The sequence below is a fragment of the Aythya fuligula genome, chromosome 19, assembly GCF_009819795.1.
Source record: "Aythya fuligula isolate bAytFul2 chromosome 19, bAytFul2.pri, whole genome shotgun sequence".
NCBI classification, from domain to species: Eukaryota; Metazoa; Chordata; class Aves; order Anseriformes; family Anatidae; genus Aythya; species Aythya fuligula.
Window position 1 is genome coordinate 10296267 of NC_045577.1, and position 26864 is coordinate 10323130.

Sequence of the window (26864 nt, forward strand, 5' to 3'; positions counted from 1 at the left end):
AGGGTCACCAAGGACTGGAGCCCATCCTGTCCCTCTGCTCTCATTCACCCTCCCTGGGACATGCACCTCTGGCCACAGGTCAGGTCAGGACCCAGAAGCCAAACCCGGCCCTTCCACGTCCCTCTTAAAGGTATCTGGCCCCAGCCTAGGACTGGGCAGGAGATCCAAGACCCTGCTGCCCCTACAGGGAGCCCAGAGGCTTCTCACATTTACTCCCCCAGCACCTCATGCTAGAGGAAGGCACAGAGGACAAATAAGAAGGTGCTAAGACTTCAGCAGAAAAAAAAATAATGGTAAAGTGATAGGCATAGGTAAAGGTGTAGCAAATTGCCAACACAGAGAAACACTTGTACCTGCTTTAAGCCTTAGTTTCTGCACCCCAGCCTCTACAACGTGACATGCTGAGGAGCTGCAGCCCCTGAGGAACTGAAGCCAGAGGATGAAGGAAACTCCTCGTCTCCCCTGAGAGGGGTTTAACAGTAAGAATGGTCCCAGAGGAAGAGGTTCTAGACCAAGTCTGAATCTAATGTAAGTCTGTATTCAAGTGCATACAGATAGACGCATGCTGAGTAAAGTCCATACAAACAGAAGATACAGGTTTAATTGCACTTTATTTTTCAAGAAGTGAAATGCAAACCCTTCAGGTTGTCTATCTGTATGTATCAGGAAACAAGAAGTGGAATGTGTTATTATTAGTCAGGACCTGCACTAGAACACAGCCCCAGAGAGTGTTTATGCTCAGATCTGCACATGGAAAGGGAGCCCCAGAAGGGGGAAGCCCCAGAATGGGCAGAGCCCCAGGAGGTCAGGGTTTCACACCCTGTCACTGTTCAGCACTGAATAATTACTTGTTCTTTGATTATTGGAGCAGCTTTTAAGGAAACTCAAGCTAAGTTCACCCTGTGACACAAGTGGCCCCATGGCTGGCTGTCTCACAGGCTTTGGGCTCTGAGCTTGGCCATTTGCCATACACAGAGGGCAAAGTAGGGACAGGGACCTAACAGACTGCTACACTAACACACAAGAACACCCAGTACTTCTACTGTTTTTCCCCAAGAAAGTGGCATTTAAGAGGGCATAGATCAAACTCGCTTTGGAGAGGATGAGAAAATTGTGGAAGCTAAATGTTGGCAGAATTATTTTAAAAACTTCCGTTTTTGTTAATGGAAGAGGGTGGTGGTGCTATTCGTTTTAGAGACACTGTATGAACTGCTTCTAAGTTTCATCAAGTGCTAGTGAGCCTAGAAATAGAAGTGCTGTGAGAAATCCAACTTGGCTGCCCAGCTATCTGTCCTCACTGCTCTCCCCTCTAGCTTCACCTAGAGGGAAGTTACAGGAATTTACACCCCAACCCCTGGCTGCACAGCAGAGCCCAGGTCAGGCTGGTTTATACACATCCAACCACCATCAGGTTAACTTGTGCTATGTCCATCACACCTGAAGCAGCGACAGAGAAAAAGGCACAGGAGAGGGGTTTGGCTGCCTACAGTAGCTCTTTCTTCTCTGGAGAAGAGCACATTACACATCTGCATTGCTGCTTTCTCTGGCAGTGCTGAGAAAACCTCACCTCTGCATGCAAACAGAGAAGAGATGAGCTATCCGCACAGGCTGCGCACTGAATCACTTTCATGAGGCTTTGCTGAGCCTCAAGCTCCTCTGTAAGCCACAGCTGGGGATTTGGCTCCTCACAACAGCAATTACCAGGCGCTACCTGTGGGCTTGGAGCATTGGCCCAACAGAGCCTGACCTCCAGTACCACTAAAGGGCGCCTCTACCCATGTGTGCTGCAGCTCTGAACATACAACAGCACTGACATGAACCTGGCAGCCCCTGGAGTTTCCAGAAGCTGCCTGTGCAGAGCCTTCAGCCTCCAGGAAGCATTTGCCTGCATCTCAGCTGGATCTCCCACCGCACTCTGCTAAGCCTAAGGAGATGAGGTGGTGCAGAGGCGTAGAGCCTAACACTGGGGATTAACAGGAATATTCCAAGATCATCACTGGGGAAGGAGAGATTTTAGTCTGACTTTTATGAAAATAGTTACCTACTGCAGGGTCCTGCCAAACTCGTTCTTCTGAAGCACTTTACATGGTTCATATTTGCATAACGTTTCAGATTAATGAATCAACGGTTCACAGAAGTAGGACAGCAATACAAACATGCAGCGAGACTGGTCAGCTCCTGCAGCTTGTCGCACGCTCTGCGCATGTCTGTCAGGTCAGAACAAAGGGTCTGAGTGCCCAAGAGTGCAAACCAGAGACACTTGCTCTCAGGCCCTGTCAGCTTGCAGTACAATAGCCTGGGAAGTCCCTGGTTGTTCACAACTGTCCCACATCCGCAGCTTGTTAAGTGCTAAGTGCACAGGAAGAGGCCATGCCCAAAGGAGAGGGCACACAGGCTCACCAGCCAGTTCTTCATCCCAGCCAGTCCAGATCATCGTCGTCATCATCAGCAAAGAGCGGAGCAGGAGGGGGGCGCCCCTTCATGCTCTGGAAGTCAAAACAGGGAGAAATTTGTCAGTAACAGCTTCCCAGTAACTAGTAATTGCTATGCAACTCTGGCTATGAGATCTCAACTTTATGGGGCCTCATTATGTTTTTTTGTATTTCTCACATGATGACTTAATCTTCCAGGAGATGCCTATAGCCTAAAGGGATAGGAGAGAGGAAGACTAAAAACCCTTCAGTTAACCTGTGAAAATGTCCTAATGTCATGCCAGCAGGAGTTTGTTGTCACTGCCTCAGCCCATGCAACTCCTCCAAGCTTAACAAGAAACAAATCCAGACACTGAAAATGTATACAGAGAATGCATCGAAGCTCCAAGCTCAGCAGGCAGGAGCCAGTGAGCACCCACTGCCACAGAAATTTTCCATGAAAAATCCTTAGTTTAGTGGAGTGGAAAGACAAATACATACCACTTCCTCCTCATCCTCCTCTTCAGAGGGAACTTGAGGCTTCAGTGGTTTATGAGATGTTGTTTTAAAGAAGTTGTCATCCTCAAAGAGGCTAGAAGAAGACAAAGAAAGAACAGTTTACTTGCAGACTATGGCATGTTAGCTTCCTTTTATATGTTCTATTAAGAATGACCTAAAAACCACTTAGTGTTTTGAGGCACGTGCTATTTGCCAGTGCAGGACAGTTCAGTAACAGGACCTGGCAGCCATCTGTAGCAGATCCCAGAGGAACAGCACACCCCCTGCACTCAGCTGGGAATCGTTCACAAGGGACGATGGCAACACCACTTCCACCCAGCTGCTTCTGCAACTGCCCCCACAGAGTGTGCCCTGGACAGCCTGCGCTCTGCCAGCAGCCGGTTGTGCCTCCCAGGACTAGCACCGTGATGGCACTCCGGCCCTGCACACATGCACTGGGGCTGAAGCCCTCCCTCGGTGCTGCCACACCAGTCCAAGCTGATCAGCAGGAAGACAGGACTGTGGTGACCCCTGCAGTCATACCTTACCTGGAATCTTTTTGCCCAGGGCTGGAGCCCAGTTCCTGCTCTCGTGGGATTTCTCTGACGACAGCTGAGCTTTTCTCTGCTGTGGATACTGAAGCAGGCTCCTGGTCAGAACTAGCTCCATCTGACAGGTCTGTGCAGTTTCCTCCTTCACTACTTAAGGGAGGGGGCTCTAAGCCTCCCACAGGCTCCTCTGCCTTCTGCTCTGCAGATGGCTCCTCTGGAAGCACAGCCACAGCCACTTCTCCAGACCTAGTTTCTAGAACAGAAGGCTCTGCAACTTCTGCCTGCAAAGATACTGTGGAGGGACTGAGTTCAGTCTCCGCTTTCTTGATGGGGCTGCTCTCCTGCCTCTGCCCAGATAGGACAAAGTCCTCATCCACCTTGGGAACAGGTTGTTCTGCAAGCTCAGGCTGCTTATCAGGATTTAAGCGGGACTCTGCTCTGGGAGAGAGAGACTCCTGAGGGACCTCCTCCTCTTCTGACACCCCGTTGCTCTGTGCTGTCTGCTCCTCTTCAAGCATCCTGGCCCTGACAACCAGAGGTGCAGATTCACCTTTCTGATCACACGCTGGGGAGCCTGTGCTCACTTCTCCAGGACCAGCTGGGCAAGCAGCATCCTGTGCAGGGCTGCGCTGCACAGACTCTTCGTGGTCTTTCTTTGCTCCAAGAGATCCCTCCAGCCTCCCTGCTCCAGGTTCTTCTGTTTTACCGTCACGCTCTGATTTCTCCTGCTGTTTGTTGAGTAGCTGCAGTGTTACAGTCTAAGAAATCGAATAGGAAGAGTATAGGTTATACACTAGACAAGCCATCAATGATCCCTGTATGTTCTACTGCTAGGCTGCTTTGCCACTCACAAACTTCTGCTTTAGCTATTTCAGATTCACAACACTTTGTTTTAGCCAAAGCCTTAACTTCTCACATTTACCACCTCATATCTCTTATTGCTGTTGTACCTTAATAGTGTTCATGACAACACCCAGAACTGTCCTGCCACTGTACGTCTCTTCCAGTTCAAATTCACCCCGAAGAGACTGAAATACCCCATTCATTATTTTCTTTACCTGGAAAAGAGAAAGAGGGAAAGAGATACAATTCACTAACATGTGAAGTACTGGATTCAAGAACAGATACTTCTCCAGGCAGAAGAGCAATAAATGCAAGCAAACACATATTGTTTCAAACAATCCACTACTTTTCAAATCAGGAATTCCAGCAGCAAAACAGAATGCATCATGTCATTTAATTCAGAACCGTTACCTACACAGCAAACCCATTCCTCCAAAATGGAGGCAGGTTGTACAAACCCAAGGCAGACACTTCTCCCTTACTACTTCAACTTATTACTTCAAATTTTCAATCTAAACTTAAGATTTAAGGTTTTAAACTAAAAAAGCAACAGTGGTCATCAGGAAGATAGCGTCCTTTGCTCCTCTATGGACCCTATTACCATAGCCAGGGTGCTTTTTTAATGGAGAAAATAGTAAGGCTGTTTTTTTTTTTTTTTTTTAAATCTGTTTTTATCTGTTTTTTCTTCTCATCTCTGCTCAAAGAGAAATAATTTGGGTGTAAATAGAATAGATTGTTCAGTAAAGAGAAATTTTATATAGTCAAACTCACTTCTTCTGTGAAGTCTGCAGGGGAAGATCTGTCCTGATCCTTCTCCAGCTCTTGGATGCGTTCTTCATAGCGAGCCTTCAGTACTGCTGCATCAGACTGCAAGGCTGAATACTGCCAAAGAGAAACAAAAGTCAGAACAGCTCCATAATGAAATTCAGTGGTAAACCTGGTAGACTTTTTTTTTTTTTAAAGTGAGGGGCAAATTGCTGAGTGTAGACTCAAAAGCAGGGCTTTTATAGATTGCAGAAGACTTTACTGAAAGTAACACCACCAAAATAAAGAAATCCAAATATAGCCATGCACAGACAGACACAGCCAAATCCTTGGAGATGCACAACCAGCCATGTAATTAACTCTTCCAGTTCACATAATACCAAGAACGGGCACAGCATTATTAAGATGCCAGTGAAAGAAGGGCTAGGTCTCATCACTTGGCCTGTTCTGATTTGCTAGAAGCAATGCAGAGATTTTCCTTCCCTCTCATATTCCTGAACTTGTGTTCTTGTTATTTAGGACATGTGGCCTGAGGCTAATCATTACTGCACTACAATTTGCAGTTAGCTCCTATGTTATCCCCTTTACCTTCTCTTTGATAGGCTCCAGTTGTTCTAAGCGTTGCTGAAGGTCGGACAATTTTTGCTCCTCTGCTTTTTTCAAGTGTTTTAGAGCCCCAAGCTGAAAGACAAGAACTAGAGCCTATCAGTTTACAGCCCTTTTCAATATCACCAAATTCAAGACTATTTCAATAACTGTTTTTGAGCAGAAATATAACTGTATAGACAAGCAGAAGAGACTACAGGTGTTGCTTTAGTTTGTCAGCATTGACATCTCAGCCCTAGCTCACTCAAGGGTTGCAACAGCCAGCTCTCCCACCCACCCAGTGTAACCCAGTGTAACTGATGCAAGTCTGGACACATCCTGTGGATTAGATCAAATTCTGCAAGCAGTCAAAAAGTTAGAAGTTAAGCCACAATCAGGTGGCAGAGGACTTGGTTACAGTCACTGGTTATTCAGCATTGTATTCCAGCAGTAAAGAACAGCCCTTTACCTTCTCTTCCAGCTGGGACACCTGCTGCTGCAGGGAGTCTCTCTGCTCACACACCTCCTGGTACTGCCTGGTGTGCTGCTCCTTGGCTGAGGCCAACATACGTTCACATTTGGCTTCCCACTGGGATTCCAGCTCTGCCTGTACGAGCGATAGCTGCCCATCACGTAACAGATCATTAGAAACAATCACACTTCATCAGTATTTGCATAACAACTGGCTGAAAGCTTAGGGCCCAAACAAGAGGTGGGAAAACAACATCTTCTGCTGTAGGCTTCAATGCCTACACAAAGGCAGCAGACATCCACAGCTCCTGCCCAGACCTCTCAGAGTTCAATTCCAGCCACAATTCTGCAGGCTGGCCTAAAGGGCTGGCCCAGACTTCAGGTCTCTTGGCATATTTCTAAGCAGTCTTCCACTCATCAGCAGTCATGTGTTGATCTTTCTACTAGAGAATGAATTTGAGGTCTCTCCTTTCCTCAGATTGACATTCTCTTTAAGACAGTCTAAACATGGTGTGTGCCAGTCTGCATCACTGCTGCATCAAAACTTTACAGCACAGTCAGGAGCCTGTGACTTGAGTCAGAGAATGACTGGGACCCAGCAGCCTACTCAAATCATGCATTTCCTTAGGGAGACAGTGTAAATCCTGGAGTAAGAAGTAGCGTCAAACACCAAGGACATTTCAGAAAGACAAAAAAAGTGAACCCTATGTTAAAGTTCACCTTTAAAAGCAAGTGGCTAATGTTTTTATTCTTTCACTACCCAAGCAGTTTTCATGACTGTTTTCTACCTGTAGATTCCTTCAAGTTTTCTAGACACCCCCCAGAGAAGCTCCCACAACTCACCTGCTCTGCTGCCGCCTGGTCAGTTGAAGTCCTCGCCTTTTTCAGCAACTGTCGAAGCTTGTCCAGTTCCTGCTGATATGACCTGCGTATTTCTTCCATCTCTTCCTCTGCTTGAGCTCTCTCTGAAAGGGATTTCTTCTTCCTCTCAGCAAGATTCTGCAATATAGAAGAGGACTCGAGCATAGGCCAGACCACACAAAAGTAGCTTCTCTTCTTTTTGCATAAAGAGCTTGTTTGAGAACAGAATCAAAACAAAGCTGAAATGTATTTTATAGATAGGAAGGTTACCATACTATCAGGTAAGTAAACAAAAAGGTCACGTAAACACGACAGAGGATCCACCAGCACAGGGGATCCTTGCCTGCAGATGATTCACTTAACCTACACATTTACAAGCAAGATCAAGTTGTGTGTTTTGTTTTTCTAAGTATAAAGCTGAAATTGTGAGCCTCTCTGTGAGGCTGGCACAGGACATACCCTTTCAAGAGTCTCCTTTTCTACTTTTAGGTCTGCCAGCTCTTCTTCCAGTGCAGTAATCTTCATGTCCAGGTGTTTACGGCTCTGCTTCTCAGCTTTGAACCTAGTCTGAGTGTCCTCAGAGGCTTCTTGGAGCTCTGCAAAAAACATGCTTTACCGTGGGTTTCAGCACTACATGTTTCAGATTAAGGCTGACTGAAATGAACAGTGCTTCTCTTGCACAATGAGAAAATGTATGGATTCTATCTGCAGCAGAAACCTGAATTTATTAGGAGCTTCTTCTGTGAAATGGGGCTGTTTATGCCTCAGCCTGCATCTGAACTTTTTAAACCAATAGAAAATTTAGCTCCTCTAAGACTAAGATGTTAAGACACCAAGGCCAAGAGCCTGCTTCTACAAAAGACACCCCTGCAACACACTGACTTCGTCATCAATTCAACTCACTGTCCTGTTAGCAGCAGCAACGATGCACCTACCCTTCAGACATTTCAGTGCATTTATATTCTTTGATACCCTTGTGACTGATCCTAGGGAATGCAGGAATAAACATCTCAGAAGAACGAACCATATAACTTACAGAAGTGGAAGAAGAATGACATTAAGGAGCTCTCACAGAACAAGCACAAGTCTTACCTGCTAACTGTGCTTGCAGTTTGTTGAGTTGCGTCTCATGTCGCTCTGCATCCTGCAGTGCAGCAGAGAGCTGTTTCCGCAGGTCCATTTCCTTCTTTTTGTGGGCAGTCAGCTCCAGTTGCAGTTGGGAAACCTGTGCTGTGGCAGCTGCTAACTCCTCCGCAACTTTGGCCTGTATCACAGAGCATAGAAAGAGGGGAAAGAAGGAAAATAACAGGGTACAAAAGCATGAGAAGGCACCAGAACTGTTCTCACAGGAAGAGCTGTGAAGGTACAGAAGACCTTCTCAGGGCAAGCGATGGGATCCAGCACCTAGAAGATACTTCCCTGTTGAGGAGGCACTAACAACCTTTAACCGTGTTACCGAGAGTCATTCAGCTGTAACCTGTCCAGACTAACTAGAGAGTTACATTAGGCCACCATCAACCTCATCATATTACATCAGGGAGTTTTCCCAGGAAAGCTTAAGCATATTTTTAAGAGTAGTACCAGTGCTGGTGGCTCTGTTCAGAGCTGTCATTCTATGACAGTATCTACTCACGTAAAAGCCTGGACTGTAAGATCTAATTATTCTCAATAAGCTTACAAATCATTGAAAAGCCCCACAACATAGGCTTGTTCCAGCTAAATAAGCACCTTCTCTCCCAAGCACACAGCATGTAGTCACCTTGAGGTACCTGCATGTGTAATGCTGCCATTTTGGAGCATGGTTCTCACAGTAATTTGTTAACCTGTTTAAATTTAGTATTGCTCAAAGTCAGTGACTCATGGAAAACCAGGTAATGATAGAGCTTGTTAGACTACTTGCAAGCAACATGTTAGGAGAGGCTCAAGTCATCAAGACAGACACAAAAGTTATGTTCCCGTTCTTGTTGTGTAGGACACAGAAGATTCAGAGGATGCTCTGCAGAGACAGAACTACATCTGTCAGAAAATCTCACTTGCTGCAGGGAACACCTGAACAGATTGTATATCTATGCTTACATTTGAGTTCCTAACAGGCTTTCATGGTTTTTAAAGCCAGTAAGTTCTCGTGAAATGGAGTTTCTCTCAGACATCTCCATGAGAGAACTAAAGACTATGACCACCACCTTCTGGCAGAGAAGAGCCATAAGCAAAATGTTTCCAAACATGGCAAAGATGAATACGTGCTGACTTCGAGAGCTGGGATTCTACACCATTAATTTTTAAGAAACACTTTGACAGAGACTGTCTAAAGACAGATCTGCTTTCTTCTTATGTTTCCATAAACTTCTCATCACAGTTCAGGATATTGACTTCTAGCATGCTAAAAACAATAAAACCCCACAGCATATCTAAAGGTTATTTTAACACTTGCTAATGTCTTTAAGGACACACAAAGAAAAGTAAAGAGGAAATTCTATGCCAGAAACTATTATTAGACCTACGTTTCTGCAGTGAACACTTCATGTCTATACTAGCTCAGCTCCAGCCTCCAACTTTCAAGTAGTGAAAATATTATGTGATCCATACCTGATCTGATATGATCACATCCTATTTCTCCCACGGGGGAGGTGAAATGAGCAGCAACGTGACAACATTCTTCAAAAGGGCTCCCCAAGAAAGAGGGGGCCAGTGGCTACGCTGCCAGCTATAAGGCCTTTCTCCAAGTGAAAGATCTGTGCTAATTTAAGATCTGAGGCAATTCTTCTAGCCAGTTCAAGAGGAAGCTGGGCTGGCACTATCTAGGGCACAATTAGCTATCATCTACACAGTCAGCAGACACTGCCTCACCTGGTCCCAGCCCCGATCCACTGGCAGCATGTGCTAGGAAGAGAAAGCAGTGACAGGAAACAGGAAGAGTTAAGAACACAACTTGAAAGGCAGAGACATTCATCATCATCATCAGAAAAGCTAAATGCTTCATTACAGGAGCCTGATACATGCCAGAGAAGCACTTAATTTTTTCCAAGGACTGTAAAAACTTAGAAGAGGTAGAAAAGCCTGGCTTAAAAGAAGGAATCTAAAGAGATCCTTACAGATACATCACACACCACGTGGATTAGAGGAGCAGTCAGCAGACTGGCAGTCAGCAGGTCCTGCATGTGACTACCATTTTGTTGCAGTAGAGAGTGTGGAGCACTACCAATCGTTACGGAACATAAGCCTAAATTGAAAGCTGTGACATGCTCCGACAAGGTCAAAGAACTATATCCCCAAAGCAGCAAGTTACTAGTACTTCTTCACAGAGACCCTGTCTACAGATGCCTGGCTTCTATTGTGAAATAAATGGCAAGTTCCAAATTTTTACATAAAGCACAGATAAAACAGTTTGAAATTCTCTTCCTTGTTTCTCTTACCAAAAAATACTTGTGGAACTGTCCATAGCAGCAGTCACAGAACACATTATGTTAGATAAAAGAAAGAGGAAGGAGCACCAGGCTTCAGATTTACAGTCAATCCTCCCTCAGAGCTAGGGAAGTTTCTCTAGTGCAAGTCATAGCTTGTCTAGTCTAGTCTGAAGCCTATTCATGTAATAGTATTGTCACCTAGACAGTGGACTGCTCAGTCACTGCAGGTGATGTCCAAAAGATTCCTGAAGATTTTATCTTATACTTCTAGAAGGCATTCTCTCCCCAAGTTACTTTTAATGCAAGCAGGATGTGATACTCATTTACAGAAAAGAATTTTATTTATTGTTTCAGTCTGACTTGGTTAGAATCTCTTACACTCCCAGTTATAGGTGTTCAACCTGGGCTCTCAGGAGAAAAATACAGTCAACCTTCACCTGCTCATATCAGCAGATGTGCATCAGCCATATATTACTTTATTTTTACCTTACAGACAGACTTGTTAGCACACTTTTGGAAACAGCTGTTTCCATCACACTTAGATGCACCAAGTCATGGTTCTCATGCAGAGCAAACATTTATTTATATTTGTACTGGAGAGATGCACAGCTCAGCCTAGTATAATTTTAAACTGCTAGAGAAAGCATAGAAAACACCATGCAATTACAGAAGTAAGAGGTGGAATACCAGGGTTAGGCTGTTATGAGTGCACTTCACAGAATAAAAAGTTGATTTAACTGGTTTAAGAAGCTCTCTCAGTAGCCTCTTACTCAAAAAGAATACTTTATGCTAAAGACAGTATTTTTTGATTGCTATAGAATCATAGAATCTTGGAATCATGGACTATCAGAGTTGGAAGGGACCCATGAGGATCATCAAGTCCAACTCCTGGTCCCCAGAGGACCTCCCAAAGGACCACACTAGCATAAGAACACAAAAATACCTTATTTAGTCAACTCTACAGAATTATTTGGAAAATGATCACATCTTAAGCCAGAACTTCACCTGAACAGAAGTAGGGTGCTCTTTTACATCTCCAAATATCACCATCTAGCATAAACAGGAATTTAGTTTTCTTGTCTCATTAGACTCATTCGAATCAGTGTATATAAAGAGGAAAGGTCCAGTGCTTGGACCAAAGCCCTAGTAGGAAATTTTTCTTATAGCTACGCTCAATCTTTATGCCAGTTAAATAGAAGAATAAACCCTTAGAAACTCAGCACAACTAAAAAAGTGATGTGCATTTTCAGCCAAAGCCCCACAGCACACACAATCTCTCAACATGTTGGCCATCTACCTATGAAATTAAGAGACACTGTTCTTAAACTAAGAATACTTAAGCTGTAAAAGCACAAAGATCTAAGTGCTCTGTGCTGCTTTTATCATGAAAGCCATTAGAACATGACAATTTTTTTTTCAAAACATCATTTGAGAACTGCAGTGGCCTTGCAGAAGATATGACTTGACTAAAGAGATTTCAGCAGGTTTTACTGCAACAACAAGCCCCCTTCCTGGCTGCTGACAGAAATCTATGCTGTCACCATGGTTTTACCTTCTCTTGCTCTGCATGCAAGACTCTTGCCTGTGTGTTTTCATTTGTTGTTTGCAGTGAGTGGTTCCTCTGCTCCATTAGCAAGTTACTTTGTTCGACGTATCTGTGAACAGTTGTAGATGGAATGAGCATTTATGTAAATAAGTGACATGGAGCAAAAGGTGATCAGACAAAAGGCAGTACTTCAAATCAGCTTTCATTAATGAGAAGTCCCAGATGATTCTGCACGATGTCCTGCACCAAGAAGTTATCTTAAAGTGGAATGGGTGTGCCTGGCTTTCAGCCCAGATTGTATCTGTTCAGATATGTGCTCCACTTCTGATACTAGCCTAATGTTCCTACCATACAGTCAGGATTTTTGAAAATATGGTAACCACTGGCTGCTGCTATTTCCTTGAAGAAGTTATTCCCCTTCTTAAACTTAATGGAATACAACACTGGAACTTAGAACACAGCTTCCTGTATGGCTCTTTCCGTTTTACTAAAAGGCTAGCAAAAGCAAAGTATCTCCTAGAAGCAGAGAAAGCACACTCATAGATGACAGCTCAAGATCTTTCCCTCTTACATATTCACATTTACTGTAAATCCTAACTTTGGAGATACACCCTGCAAGGACAGAGGGCTAAAAATAACATATCAGTACAAAAAAAAAAAAAACAAAAAACGGAACATCTCCATCCTAGAGAAAGGACACCCCCCAGTTATGCCTAAGTGCATGTAAGCTAGATACCCTTTGTAAATGCAGACACACCATATCCTTTCGCTCCTTACCTCTGATTTCGCTCAATCAGCTCGCTGATCTTCTCATTCTGCTCCTCAATCCGACTGCTCTTCTCAAATATCTCTTGCTTCAGTCTCTCATTCTCCTAAAGTACAGCTTAACATGAATATTCAACTTTCTTGAATATTCATACTTAACATGAATATTAAACTTCATTCAGACTTCCCTGCAACACTGCCTAAATCTTTATCCTGTACAAATGGAATACAGTGGTGAGGCTTATCACCTCCTGTGGCAATTGCAGGCCATCACAGAAAGACACCATGCAGGAATTCAGCAGGAATCCTGGAACAGGACAGTGATTGCCAAACCATGTACTTGGTAATATTGCATCTGGTTGACTTTTTCACCCTCAAGAAAAAAAAGTACTGTAAAGCTGCTGCCTAGAAACACTATGAAGCAGAGTAGCAAGGAATAGAAGTAGATGGTTCTTGCAACACTGTATTTCCTCTGTGAAATTCCCTTCTGCAAGACATGCTGGGTTAAATACATACCAGTTTAAAAAGAGACTGAGTTTCTTTCACTTGAACTCTCTGTCAAGGGCTATTAAATACAAACATATCAACTCTGGCTCCTGGAGTCCCCAAACAAACTGTTGGAAGGCCAGAGTAGCACATATGTTTGTGTGCACACATGTGCTGTGATGGAAATTGGTGTATAGCACATGCTTTTCCCTAACCAGTTGTTTTTGGACACACAAATAGAATACATGGATGGATGTACATTTGGGCCAAACCAGTACAGGTATCCTCATTAGGAATAATACTGTAGGCTCCAGTTCATAGAGTAAATAGTCAAGTAAGGCTGCCTACGCTTACCTGGATTATGCGTTGGATGTTGCTCATGATCATAGAGGCTTCCATAGTAACAGAGGAAATACCAGGCAGTAGTGAGGTGTTACCAGCATTTTGTTTCTTCAACTCCTCCACCTGTAGGGATAAATCAAGCCAGATGAAATGAATTTATGGATGCAGGTAAGAGTCAGACATCTGCCATTTCACCAAATCATTTCACCTTTCTGTCTGATGAGCTCTAGGGCACATGCTATGACATCAACTGTGACATCTCCTGAAGGGCATTGAAGCTCTCCAAACAAAGTGCATATGACATTTACGGAAATAAGCAAAACACCTTCCCCAAAGCTAGCATTAACTTTGCATAGTAGCTGAATTGCTACCACTTCAAGGCTTGATAATACTGGATACTGGAATTTTCATTAAGTTAGGACATGCTTACAAGCTTAATGTAGGCATTTAAATAGAGTCAACTCCCCAGACTACATTTGGAGAGCAAATTGCAGCAACTTGTAAACAAGTCTGTCTATGTCACACACTACCTTTGCAGCCAGATGATCCATTTTATCTACGACTTTGCTAACAGCCATTCGGATTTCAGTGTTATGTTGCCGAGCTTCTGTCATCAAAAAGGAAGTAACATCCCCAGGTGCTTGAATGGAAAGGAGAGAGAGAACTGCAGTCACAAGGGCAGAGTGTCTGCATATATACATGTGTGTACCAAAAGCAATGTTTAGCAGTTTGCAGCCTATCAGATAGGATGACCACTACTTTCCTCACTGCACAACAAAACTGCCCTCCCCACTACCCCTGTCAGCCTAGCTTTTCTAGATAGTTATTAGAAACTAAACAGTTGTTATTTTTACAATTATATTCACAACTGTAAGCATCAGCTACAAAACACCTTTAATAACATATAAGCTTGGGAATACACCTAGATATTGCCTCCCCTTTCACACTGCTCAAAGTTCCTTAAGCTAAGAAAGTGCATTTACTGGAAAGTATTGTTTGTACCAATGAAGGGGAAATAAGGACTTGTGAAACAGTACAGCATTACAGACAGAGTAGAAATGTATGTTACCATTGCTACCCAGATCACCATTATAAAGAGCTCACTGTTGGTATTAAAAACTTCTGTAAAACATGTGCTTTTTAAACATACCTTGGTAAGGTGCGGGATACAGCTGGCCTACAGGCTGGAGCTGAGAAGCAGATGTAGCAGTTTGGGGGTAAGCAAGTGGCATTCCTGGATATGGCTTGCAGAACAAATCAACAGATAAGAATACATTGTGATATTTTTCCTTACTTAAGAGGTCTTCATGTCTTTTTAAACCCCAAAACAAGTGTGATATTTGGAAAGCAAAAAAAAAGAGTATGGAGCAGAAAGTCAAATTACATAACTGTCTTAGTAAAGGAAAAAAAAAACAAAAGGCACTCTTCTTTAAAGGCTTAGGTATGTGTTCATATTACAGCTTAGTAAGTTACTGTCTTCGCTGCAGCTTAAGACAAAGCATGTTACCCTGTATTTGTGGCAGGCAAAGACCGGCACAGAGACAGCTCACTGGATGTGTGGTACTTTGAAGTTGTGCTAACTTGAACATGAGAGTACTTCTAGGTAAGGCTCACGAAGCGCAACACAATTTGACTGCAACTTCCCTTCTCAGTGCTCATCAGAAGCAGCTAAATAGATTGAAAAATGCTAGAAGTACTTCACTCATTAACACATTAAACACCTATCAGTTTACTCTCTCAGGAAAACAAAAAAAAGTATCTTGAAACAAGTTGTATTAAGATTCGAAAACAGAGTTAAACTTTCAAATAAAGTTTAAAAAAATACATGCAAATTACTGAAGCTTACATGCTTCACTTTAATGACTTGTTAATGACTTGTTTCTATTTACTCAGAAAAGTTCATTTTTTTCTTGTTACTTGCCACAGCTTCTGCAATTTCAACATGAGAAAAACAAAGCCGAAGCAACACACCAGTTTCTTTCTTTATGTACTGTTTTTATTCATTATCAAATGTTTTCTCAATCTGTGCCTTTTCAAAATTAGTAGTTCTTCTGCATGGTATAGACCACTGTTTGATTTCCAGAACCTCCTGAAAATAGGTTAAATAACTAAAAAGTGTATGCTAATAAGCCTGGATTTATACTTCATAGAACTGTTCGTATAATGGCTTTGTTCCAAGTCTTCACTACCTGCTGTGAAAAAACACACTTAGTGTGTGTTAAGCCCCTAAGAAGTTTCCTTGTTAGCAAGCAGGTCACATCACTTAGCAGCAATGGCACCACAAGCCATTTAAAAGGATTATTCTTTTGCTGGATGAAAATTGACCTGCAAACATATTAAGTGTGCAAGTGAGCTCTCACAGGAAAACAGACCATGACTGAGGAAAACCTCAATACTGTAGTTTTCACCTGCCCTGCAAGTACTTGGAAGTTTTAGTCACTACAAAAGCTGATATTGAAAAAGGCTAGTTAATTCTTAGTTCAACTTTAAGAAGCCATCAGCATACAAAAAGTCTTTCTAATCAAAATCTAAGAGGCATGTGACTGAAATCTGAGAATGCCAGATAGTCACAGGAAGCAGCCTGGGATTCTCAAACTTGCATGCTGCTACAGAATCCTTGCTCCTGGCAATGGAGAGGAGCACAAGGAATTCTAGGAAGAGACAGAAGCACTAATATTCTCTTCAATTTGATTTTGGTACCTGAAAGCCCTGTGCTCCTCCAGGCAGAACTGACTGGGGTTGGATTGTTGCAGGTATTAAAGCAGCAGAAGATACCGGAGGCATAGAACCAGATGCTTGAGGTACTGAAAGGGAACAAAGAAATCCAGGACATCAGGAAGTAGGTAGAAATAATTTACCTTCTCATGGTTAAAGTTACTGAGAAGACAAAAGTTTAACACAAGCCTGTCTGCAGTGTTGTGAAAAATCAAAATTCAGCCAAGAGAGTTGTCTTTCACAGAAACTTCACTCCTAACCACAAATTCCATTTAGACAAACTCTTTCCACTCAAAGGTGCTCTGAATCAACTGACACAAGATGTTACTCAGGCTGACTCTGAAGACTGCTCAGCTGACCAGTAGCTGACATTACTACCCTATCATGGAGAGGCAGGTCAAGTCCATACCAGGACTGCTAGCCTTTTAATGCTCTTTGCTATTATTTCCATCATTTTCAAACAAAATGATTTTTCTGTCTAATGGAAAGTGATTCATAACTGTTTCATTTACAATCCACAGAAGTCACAGATGTCCTAGAAATCTCAGTGCCACCCCAGTACACACAATGACAGGGTGACAAGGAAGCTCACACTTTGCAGCGTGGCTGCTCTTCCTCAAGCAGTGTACACAAGATGACAATGTAGATGCACTCCAAGGACTTCAGTACCATACTTTATGAATTAGTCTACCCATGGAGCTTTGGATCAGCAACTCTTACTGGAAGCTATCTATCAGTTCCTCCTGCAGTTCCTGACAGCAATCCTCTACTCAAACAGCCTTGTATTTGAAGCCTGAAACAAAGATAAATTTCTCTATACAAAACCCAGCCTCACCAGCATATTACCTTGTGGTGACACTGTAGGCAGTACAGCATGAGCTGGCTGTGACGGTCTCATGGAAGATGAAGCCACTGGCTGCGGTGCCCCTCTCTGTGTATTTGGATCCTAGAAACATTTCTACATATTAAAATGAACGTTGAAGAACAAATCACTCGAGACTAGGTATTATCCAATGAACCCATTTGAACTAGACAGGAATACTGGAATTGTTAATTTTTTTTTTGCCACATAAATAGAATATGCTTTCCCTGTATAAATAGAAATTGCTATGGATTCTACTTTAAGGAAGTCACATAGGAAGCATTAAAAAAGAAGTCAAATTGAAGTCATTAATGTACCTCTATTTCTGAGTCACTGGAGTCAAGCTGACTACCTGCTGTCCCGGCAAGGAAAGGCAGCATGGGCTGTCCCATTTTAGCCATCCGAGAAATTAACTTCGCCTTTGCTACATTTGGATTCTGAAAGACAATGTTTAATGTTACTTTTCCTTTGCCTCTTAGCCCAGTATTTCCAAACAAAATAGTAGTCTAATCCTGCTACATACTTAAAGGCACTGACTTAACACTTAAAGCTCACCTATACAAGCCTGGTTCTTTCAACTTGAAAGTTTTTTTCCACCCAATCACTGACAAGCATGCAAGATAACACTACGGATTTGATAATCTGGCTTACTTTATATACTCCTTCTGGGCTGACATTACTGCCATTACATAGAAAATCCATCCCTGCAGAAAACACAGCAATAGTAAGAAAGTGATGTGGAAAAGTGTTTTCTGTCAAGAATGTTGAACATCTTCCTTAATTTAGAAAAATCAGTCCTTTCTACCTCTTTCACAATCTTATTTTCATATAGCTAAACAAACATATGCTGAGTGTCCCAATTACTCTTTACTAACAGTTTTAAATTTGTTCATTTATCTGATAAGACAACTAGCTTTGTGAATATCCACATGGGCAAAGTAACTTTGCACGCAGGAGTAGGAACTGGGACTCAGAACTGGGGCTGAGATTCATGTTCTGCTAACCCCTTCAAAAACAAGATATTAATCTGCTGCTAATAAGGCAAACATTTGAGAATATCTTGCATGACATTCACTTTATCTTCAACAATAAAGAATTCAAATTTAAAACTAACTAAGCTTCCCTACGTAGGACTTATTTAGGAAATAAAACACTTACTGCTAACTGTTCACTGATTGAGTTTGACTTGGCCCGAACAGCTGGCTCCCTGAAAAAGACAAACAGATGTAATATTAGACATCAACCAAGATGCAATTTAGGATCTACTATTCTGCATTTATAAAGTCAAATACAGCTCCCCCGCAAAACCGTTTCCTTACATTTCTCCTATCTTACTTTTGGAAGACACAGCAACATTACCTGTAGATTTCAGAATGTTATTATAAGGAAGTTGTTGTTATTATACGGAAGTTGTACAGCTCTGGAATATCTGATTGCAGAAAAAAGATTGTCAGTTCCAGTAAGGGCCACGTGCTTGTACAAGCAATTGTATCCAAGTCGGAGAACAAACTACTTATTTGTGTCAAGAAAACAACAAGCAGTTAAACTTGAAAACTATTGCCTAAAAAGGACAACTGGCCCATTTAATTAAAGAAACAAGCGTCAGTGTAAAATTCACAGTTAAACAAGTTAGCCATGACCCAAGACTAACTTACAACTGTACTACTACCTGAGATGAGAAAGCTGTTGTAACAGTACCTATACAGCTTAATAATGCTATATCTCAGCTCTACTGTAGATCAATAACATCTTTCATGTGTGCCCATTTTGACTTCTCTAAGTCTGAAAGTCAGCATTCAAGCAGAAACCATCCTGCAATACTCATCAGCGAGCACTCCTCTGCCACACTGATGGCACTAAGTTTGCACATAGAGGATCCACGTTTGCCAAGAGATGTGTTAGTACAGCATTGTTGCTGATGTTTAAGAGCATTACCATCTTTTAATGCAGCAAGTTGTTTTTAACCATGCTCCTGCTTACCCAGGCTTTGGAGGTATCGTAGATGGAGGCAATAAAGCAGTGTCTGCAGAGAAGCCATCTGAATTGGGTACTGGAGAAGGTACAGGAGAATCCCTTGAACTAACACTCTGTCCGTCTGAACCAGAGCCTTCTTTTACCAGCTTCACCTTAAGAAGCACATAAATAAGACTTATTCTGGGCTCCCCAAAAGGGTTTTTCAGCAACTTATTGACTTCTGATGACTACTCCTTTGTCAAGTCTATTCACTTCAAGTAAGAACATAAAACTGAGTTGAAGTGGAAGAGTCTTTAACTTCTCATTCCTCACAATTTTGAGATTTTTGAAAAAAATTGACCCACACATAAAACAACGAAGAGATCTCAAAACAGTTAGAACAGACATGTCTTAGTAAACAGCCTAGAGGGATTTCTGTGTTGATTTTTTTAATTTTAGTTTTAACAAGATATGCATCTTCCCGAGGTTTATAACAGTTTCTGAGCTGTAGATCTCATGCCAACAGCAGGTTTCTACCTTGCAGACAGACGCCGCCACCCAACAACCACAAAGTAGATGTAAAATAAATACTTGAGAGGAGACACTCACCCGCCTAACCTCCACCTCAAAAACTAAAGTAGAGTCTGGAGGGACACGGCCAGACACTCCCTGTGTCCCATAGGCCCAGGCTGGAGGAATAATGAGATACCGTCGCCCTCCTTTCTTCATCCCCACCATTCCTTCTTCCCAGCCCTTCAGTATTCAGAGACAAGAAAATAGAAAGCAAACAGCTCGATTAGTGACATTACAGTTTCTTTTAATTACACTGATTAAGACTACTCCTCCAGTTATAGGAGATTTCAGAACACATATAAATAGCTGCATGTAAAATCTTACTCGTTTTATAGTGCAGCATTAAAACTGTATCTTGTATTGGGTTGTAAAGGCCTATTACAAATTACAATATTAACTGAAGCATGAAGATGCAGCTTCTGACATGTTCATAATGAAATCAAACATACAGCAATCTCTAACACAAAGGCTGTAGGCTTCTAGGTCCCCATGCAGTTCCAGAATCCTGGTTCAAGTTTTACATATCATAACTTAAGCAGCTATCACAGATCACACTATCTTGGAGAAAAGAACTACACACTGCATGCAGAAATTCTGCAGTTGCATGTAGCTGGCAGGGCATACAGTGCCAATTTCTCTCAAAATTCAGGGAAAGAACAGGATTCTGAGCTATTGAAAGATCAATCCCTAATTGCTATGGTTAGAATTAGAAAGCACCCACAGAAAACAGTTACTGGCAAGGAGATTTAGAAGTCAGAGCAATGCAAATTATTAAATAGATGCCAGCATTTAACAGGGTGACTACTGCAGCCAGACAACATTAATAACAAGAGACATAGTAAAAAAAATAAATAGAAAAATAGTACACCTCTAAAGAACAACTTATTATAAGTCAAATATGAATTATTCAGGTGATGGAAGCAACCTGAATAGAAACATCTCCAATTCACAACCCGATTTTACTGAAAAACTAAGAGAGTACTGAAAAACTAAGAGAGTTGTTATTTGACCTTCTTAGTCACATGGTCTGAATTTTTGGGTAGATCTGTGTGGAACCAGAAGCTGAACTTGATGATCCTTATGGGTCCCTTCCAACTCAGGATATTCTATGATTCTGCTTCTGAGGCACAATAAGTGGGGAGAACTCTAAATCTTTCCCTCAAGCTTATTTTTCCTCTTTGGTCTCAGGGGACCTTGTCTCTAAGTAATTGATTAAGTTACCTCTAGAAAACAAACACACCCCACACAAAAACCTGCTCTTGAAAACGGGAAGCATCCTATTTTCAAAACAGGACAACTTCCCAGCATTGCCACTGAAAAGGAGACCTGGCTATCCTGTGCAAATTAAGAAAACACAACACTTTGAGTGAATCACCATTAGTGTTTCCTACCAAATGAAACATGTAACAAAAAGAGCACATAAGAATCCTGATCAAGATCTTCAGTAATTCAAGAATTTGAGACAATTTTATTATAATGAAATTCCAGAAGTTCTACCTTGATGACCTTTCCAGATCCCAGCTTAAGGCGCAACAACTTGTCCTTGTTAATGTTTGAGTCAAACACCTAGGGAGTTGAAGAACAAACAAAAATCACATACATTTCCCAGCTCTTGAAAGATTCTGAGCACTACTTCACACACTTCATAAACTCCTATGATTTCTTATGTACTATTTCCCTTCCTGCTACCTTCCAAAATTAACTCAAAACAGAAAACAGAGCATGGCTAGAGTTTCTAGTCTATTGCACAGTACAATTTCTTGAAGTGAATGACAGCTGGAGACTGACTTTAAAATTGCTTCCAGCTTGATGGTCAGTACAGGATTGGTCCAACTAAAACACTACACAAACAGAGCTGTCTAGACATTTCGTACATTGAACTCAGGCATGGGTAGCTGAACAACTCCTACAGGAGATTAGAAGTAAGATCTGCCATGTGTACCATTGGGTTTATGGAGATAAGCATGCCAATCTCTACAAAGCAGGCCAAGAAAAAGAAACAAAAAGTACCCCAAAGATGAAAAACAGAAAGCCTTTTTTTAATTGCTAAAGATACAAGTGCAGGTGGATGCAAATGAAAAACCCTTTGCTACAAATCATAGTAACAGTTAAACCAGAAGTGTTGTTAAAAAAAAAAAGGTAGCGCTTTGGAATATATCTTTTGGAAGTATATCTTTTGCCTTTCTTAACAAAGGAACAGGATAGAACACAGTTGTAGAGGTCACAAAATCTATTTATCATTTGCAGATGTGCTTTATGACGTACAGTCCTCTTCTTATCCCTTCATCAAGCTGTTTCCAAAGGAGCATAAGTAGCTTCACTGGCTCTTGTCAGTGCTTTGTTTAGTATTAATGTGAGAGTACCTATGAAGTTAAAAGCATTCCAATCACCTGAACAGTAACGGAATCCCTTATTATTCTACAGGTAATACACTTGACCTCAAAAAGGTGCCATAAATGACTAAAAAACCTTTAAAGCACCAGTACTATGACAGAGGTGGCAGGTTCCTTCCAGAGACAATCACACTCACTCACACATTAGTAGGTGGCAGAAACATCCTTACCTGTCCAAGCCCATTGTTCTGGAACAGCCAACCTGTATAGGCTATCTCCAGAGAGTCCCCTCCTTCAACTCCCTGCCCTTCTCCAAGAAGGAGATCCTGGTAGAGGACTGAATCGAGCACTGGGGAGCTGTTGCACTTAGCAATGCACACCTGTGAAAGGAAGGCTTATCAGCATCTCTGGCCATTAAAAGACAGGCACTTTCCACTATGACTCATTACAAATCTGATACATTTCTTACCACACTGATCAAGCCCAGATTATAGCTGCATTCAAGAGGTGTTCCACGCTCCCTTGTGCTGAATTTTGCTGAGCTATGTAAGAAGGAAATACCCTCTGCTCTATAGATCTCTATAGAACTGTTGGTTTTAAAGCAAACTTGATCAGAAAACCTACCAGAAATAACTGGCTCCCTGTCTCCAGGAGGCCTGTAGCTAATGAAGAGCCTCAGCCAGGCTCTTCACAAACCTGCCTCAGTCACCATTATGCAAATACTCAAAGCTGAACTTCAACGGAAAAGTAAAACTTTTTCACCTTTCAGCAGTAACGTGCTCTTAGAGGTACGTCTTCATTTGCCTATAGTTCAAACAGCAGGCAGCAAGTCATACCTTGCACAGAGTAAGCAGTTACCTGTTTACTGAAATCCATCGCTGCCTTTTCTGACTCAAACATGATTGACCAGTTTTGTCTCTGATCATCATAGAAGGTACTGTAATTGTTGGGTTGAACCTGTGGGAAAGGAAATCAGTCCTACGTTATACATGAAAGGTGTATTAAATTAAAATAGAACATCATTAAAAAAACTGCATCCAACAGAAGCTTAAAATAAAAGCTAATGAAATTAAGTAGAGGTAAAAGAATCCTGCCACATTACCACCCAAGTTCAGAATGCACAGTTTACCTTATTTCTTTGCTCGTTATAATAGAAGAATTGTTATAACTGAAATACTTCAGCAAATATTACGTTCTTCATAGTTGCTGCAGCTTTAATGCGATGGTTCTTTGAAGCTAGGCTCTACTACACTGACATTATCTGCAAGAAATCTCCTTTTCATAATTTTGATTACATTTAGACTTCCATATTTAACCAGAAGTCACTCAGTACTTAATCCTAAAAAATTCATTTTACCACTAGTTGACTACATAGCCCATTAATCTTTTAAAACACATGTAGCACTAAAGAGCAAGATTGTAGAATTTCAGTCCAAATTTCTGAATCAGGATCCTATTTTGGAGCAGAATTTCCACCTATCAACCAGGAAATTCTGTATTACCTAATGACAAGCTAAGAGCAGCAACTCAAAACACCATTTTTATGTAAAACCAGAAGAAAACAGAACTTCAAGAAGTTACGTTTTAAGGCTTACAGTGTTCTATTTCTGCTCTTATCATCGGGAAAATGCTGAGTATTAGGTTTCAGAGAGGAAGCACTTCCTCACCATCATTTCCATTTGCTTGCTCAGCTGTATTCTCTCAGCCACTTAACTATGAATTATTAACAAGAGAAATTTTGTTCTGTTGTAGAACTGCATAACTCAAAACATTTCAGTGATCTAGAGGTACTAATACAGCTCCTAGAGCACTTGTACTTCCCTTTGGAAATCCACTGATCCATAGAGCTCTGCAAAAGGCAGACGTAAGTCTCTTGCGCAACACATATTAGGAGAGCAGTACTCCCTGCCACCATGACACCTCTTGCTATGTCAGTCAGGTGTTTGATCTCAAAGGCTATAATCTAAGACTTAAGAAAACATTTCACACCAAACAGAAATTGATTCTGAACACCACAAAGCACTGAATGCTTTTCTAATCCAGGATCTTACCGTGAGTACAAAGCCTGGATGGATCCTTGCAGATGCAATCTGTTGCTGCTGACTGATGTAAAGGAGAATCCTGTACTGGATTCCATAAAGAATTGTGCAGGAAAAAAAAAAAAGAAAAAAGCAAAGTCAATGTTTTCAATTCTAGTGCTTTGTCATATTCTGAGCCTAGCACTACAGTGTTGCCAAATACAGCTTGTAGCATCATTCTTCACAGCAAAAGTACTTAACACTGCACTTAACATAATGTTGTAAGACCTATTAAAGATGCTTGAAAACATGCAAGCTTTATTCCTGCAGATAAACAAAGTGGTTCAAAAATAATTCTTGTGCATTATGCAAGATGCTTCAATTAACTCCACATTTTCTCCCTGTTGCAGTGTAAAAAGATGGTAAACTAACCCTTCAATAAAAAACACATGAAGTACAGGAATAATACAATGTAAAAGATGGAGTAACAGTAAGTTGGAGTTTTCAAAGTGCTAAGGAATGCAGAGGTAACACTGCATTGACATGTTTGGCTCTACTTCCCTTTCTGCACATGTAGCCCAAAACATTTTTTTTTTCCTTGTGCCAAAGCAGAGGAAACTTTGTGAGACAATGGGGACAGGAAATGCAGTATAAATGCCAATGTCAAGGATGCATCAGAATATCCAATGTATCCTGTAAATACATCCTTTTCCTAGACATTCCAGTGTCATTCTCTTACAGGAATACTTGGGAAGAAAGGACTGGGGAAGAGAGATTTTTGCTACCAAAATAACAGGACTTCACCAAAGCATCTCTGTACTATCAAACAGTCTTGCTTCATATCAATTTCCATGTGCACAGATTTATGATCCCATTGTCAAAGAGGTTCCAAGTAAATATAAAAAAATCACTTCCAAAAACACATGCAGTGCCCAAGTCACTGCAAAGCATTTTAGGTTTAAGCGGGAAGAATTGTAAAAAAGAAAGATGTCACCAAGGTAAATAACTGAGCCATAAATAATCCTAGGAGGGAAGAAAGGCATAAGCTGCAGTGGAACTAAAGACCTCCAACATCAAAAGCAAAGACATTCCAGTGGGCTCAGGGAAACACTGCCTTGTACCAGCGTACTCTTGGCATGAAAAATATTACTGCGAAGCGTTTCTCACCTCTTTAGTGGCATGGTTCCCCACTACAGCTGCTCCATACTTGCCTTGCTTCAAGTACTGCCCATTTGTACTGGAAGACAAGTGAGATATTCAGCTGCAGAACTGTCCCTGCCTCAGGTTTCTCTCTACTGTTGCCAAGCTTTTCTTCTTCAGAGTTCAAATCCCTTTCCCCACATTCAAACATTAGGCAACCTTTCTTAGTTTAAAGAAACTACAGCTTCCTTGCTTGCCCACAGACTACAGGAACACACATTGTGTAGTTTGAGTTGAAAAGTGCTCTTTGCATAGATCCAGGACAAGTAAACCTTTCCACTCTCACATAGACAGAAGTTTACTGTTGTCATTCTATGCTCATGCCTCAGTTTTCCACAAGCAATGAGACACAAGCATCTGACAGAGCTGGCCAGAAACAGTACAGATGCCAGGCCAGCACCCCAGGCTGCAGTTCTCTGTAAGGCAGAGACAGAGCACTTGCTGTTCATTTAACCACATAATCCTGAACTGCAGCACAATAACAGAACTTTTCTGAGCAGAAATTTTCATTGATTTGTGTGTCTGTGAGATGTAAACGCTACCTCTATGAGATGCCTCTGCCTGCTCATCAGAAAATATCTTCCCTTATGATTAGGTCCCGGGCCTCCAGAGAGACAGAGCCTAAGAGGCACCGCAGAAAGCCGGTGTTGCACTTACTATCGATAAGCGTGAACTGCAGTGGCCACAAAGACTGACGGCGCTCCTGAAGCTGCTGGGGCCACGGACGCCTTCTGGGCCGCCTGACCTGCTGAAGAGCAAGAAGGAACTTTTCTTGGTGACACAGAGCTGCCACATTTACTGGCCAGTGACAATGCCATTAAACATTCCTCCCCCCAAGGAAACATAACTCCAGAAGAGAATTAAAAAATAACGAACAAAGAAGGGTTTTCCAACATCACTGAAGGACACCGGTAATCCAGGTGTACAGAGAGCACTGAAGGAAGATAGCGTCATGAACCAACAGCTCAGCGAGCTGTTTGCACTGCTGTTCCTCACAAGGACTCGCTCAGCCAGCAAGGCCCAGGCTGCACAGCTCCCTCCCCTCCCCTTACTCACCAGCTGCTGTTTGCCCCTTCTTGGGCTGCTTCGGCGCCGTATACTGGAAGAATTCATTTCCCTGGCTTGAGACTGTCTGGTCCAGCCCAAAGAGAGAGGCCAACCTGGCACTAGAAGCAAAAAATGAACTAAATTCACCTGACTGACCAGGCTTTATAGGTAAGGACCACCACCAGTTGGGAGTTACATCACACACGAAGCGCTTGCCAACCCTCAGGCATAAGGAAGGTGCCACCCGTCAGGCAGCTCCACTGCAACCGCTTCGTGTTGGGAAAAAGCAGAACTCACACAGAGAGGCTGCCTAAGCAGCCCCGCCGCGCTTCGCTTGCTGTAAAGCTAGCGTAAGGGACAAGTAAGGACCGAAAAAAAACACTAAAACCAATCAATTCCCCTCAAAGTAACGAATGGGACTGCCTTTACGTCAAGCAGGTCACCGTAACGTTACCGTAACGGCACCGGGCACGCTGCCGCCCGCCCCCAGCCCCCCGGTGCCGGTGGTCCCGGCAGTCCCGAGCCGCCTCAGGCCGCCCCCCGCCACCCACCCGCCGCCGGGGGCCAGGAAATCGGCGTCGTCCTCCTCGGCCGCCCCGAACATGGCGATGGCGGCGGCGGCGGCCCTGCCGGTG

At 42.4% G+C, this 26864-nt stretch overlaps 1 protein-coding gene across 4 annotated transcripts; it reads right to left on the reverse strand.

Moving 5' to 3' along the window:
• Positions 1-592: 592 nt before the first annotated feature.
• Positions 593-26861, reverse strand: FKBP15 (FKBP prolyl isomerase 15). Of its 4 annotated transcripts, none has more exons than XM_032200192.1 (30): positions 26781-26861; positions 26239-26348; positions 25840-25927; positions 25150-25219; positions 24016-24090; positions 22823-22921; positions 22195-22344; positions 21129-21197; positions 19668-19811; positions 19086-19231; positions 18264-18312; positions 17423-17542; positions 17090-17189; positions 16229-16332; positions 14679-14772; positions 14059-14168; positions 13541-13651; positions 12713-12807; positions 11942-12044; positions 9833-9865; positions 8078-8249; positions 7445-7581; positions 6968-7123; positions 6123-6275; positions 5657-5749; positions 5075-5185; positions 4411-4518; positions 3458-4218; positions 2913-3003; positions 593-2486 (listed from the first exon to the last, which is right to left on the reverse strand). In XM_032200192.1, the coding sequence occupies exons 1-30, from the start codon at positions 26831-26833 to the stop codon at positions 2412-2414; spliced, it is 3780 nt and encodes a 1259-aa protein (XP_032056083.1). In that variant the 5' UTR covers positions 26834-26861; the 3' UTR covers positions 593-2411. The 4 variants fall into 4 exon arrangements, with proteins under 4 accessions (XP_032056083.1, XP_032056084.1, XP_032056082.1 ...); XM_032200193.1 differs by having other exon boundaries at positions 6123-6260; positions 25840-25930; XM_032200191.1 differs by having other exon boundaries at positions 25840-25930.
• Between the last annotated feature and the right edge of the window lie 3 nt (positions 26862-26864).

What these genes read in the sequence shown, in the direction of transcription:
- FKBP15 (XM_032200191.1), bottom strand. Translation starts at nt 26,833, where the DNA reads ATGTTCGGGGCGGCCGAGGAGGACGACGCCGATTTCCTGGCCCCCGGC. An exon ending in CAATCAGTGAACAGTTAGCA is followed by an intron (nt 17,543 to 18,263) that starts GTAAGTGTTTTA and finishes ATTGTCTTTCAG; the next exon opens with AATCCAAATGTAGCAAAGGC. An exon ending in GCCTACAGTGTCACCACAAG is followed by an intron (nt 16,333 to 17,089) that starts GTAATATGCTGG and finishes GTTCCCTTTCAG; the next exon opens with TACCTCAAGCATCTGGTTCT.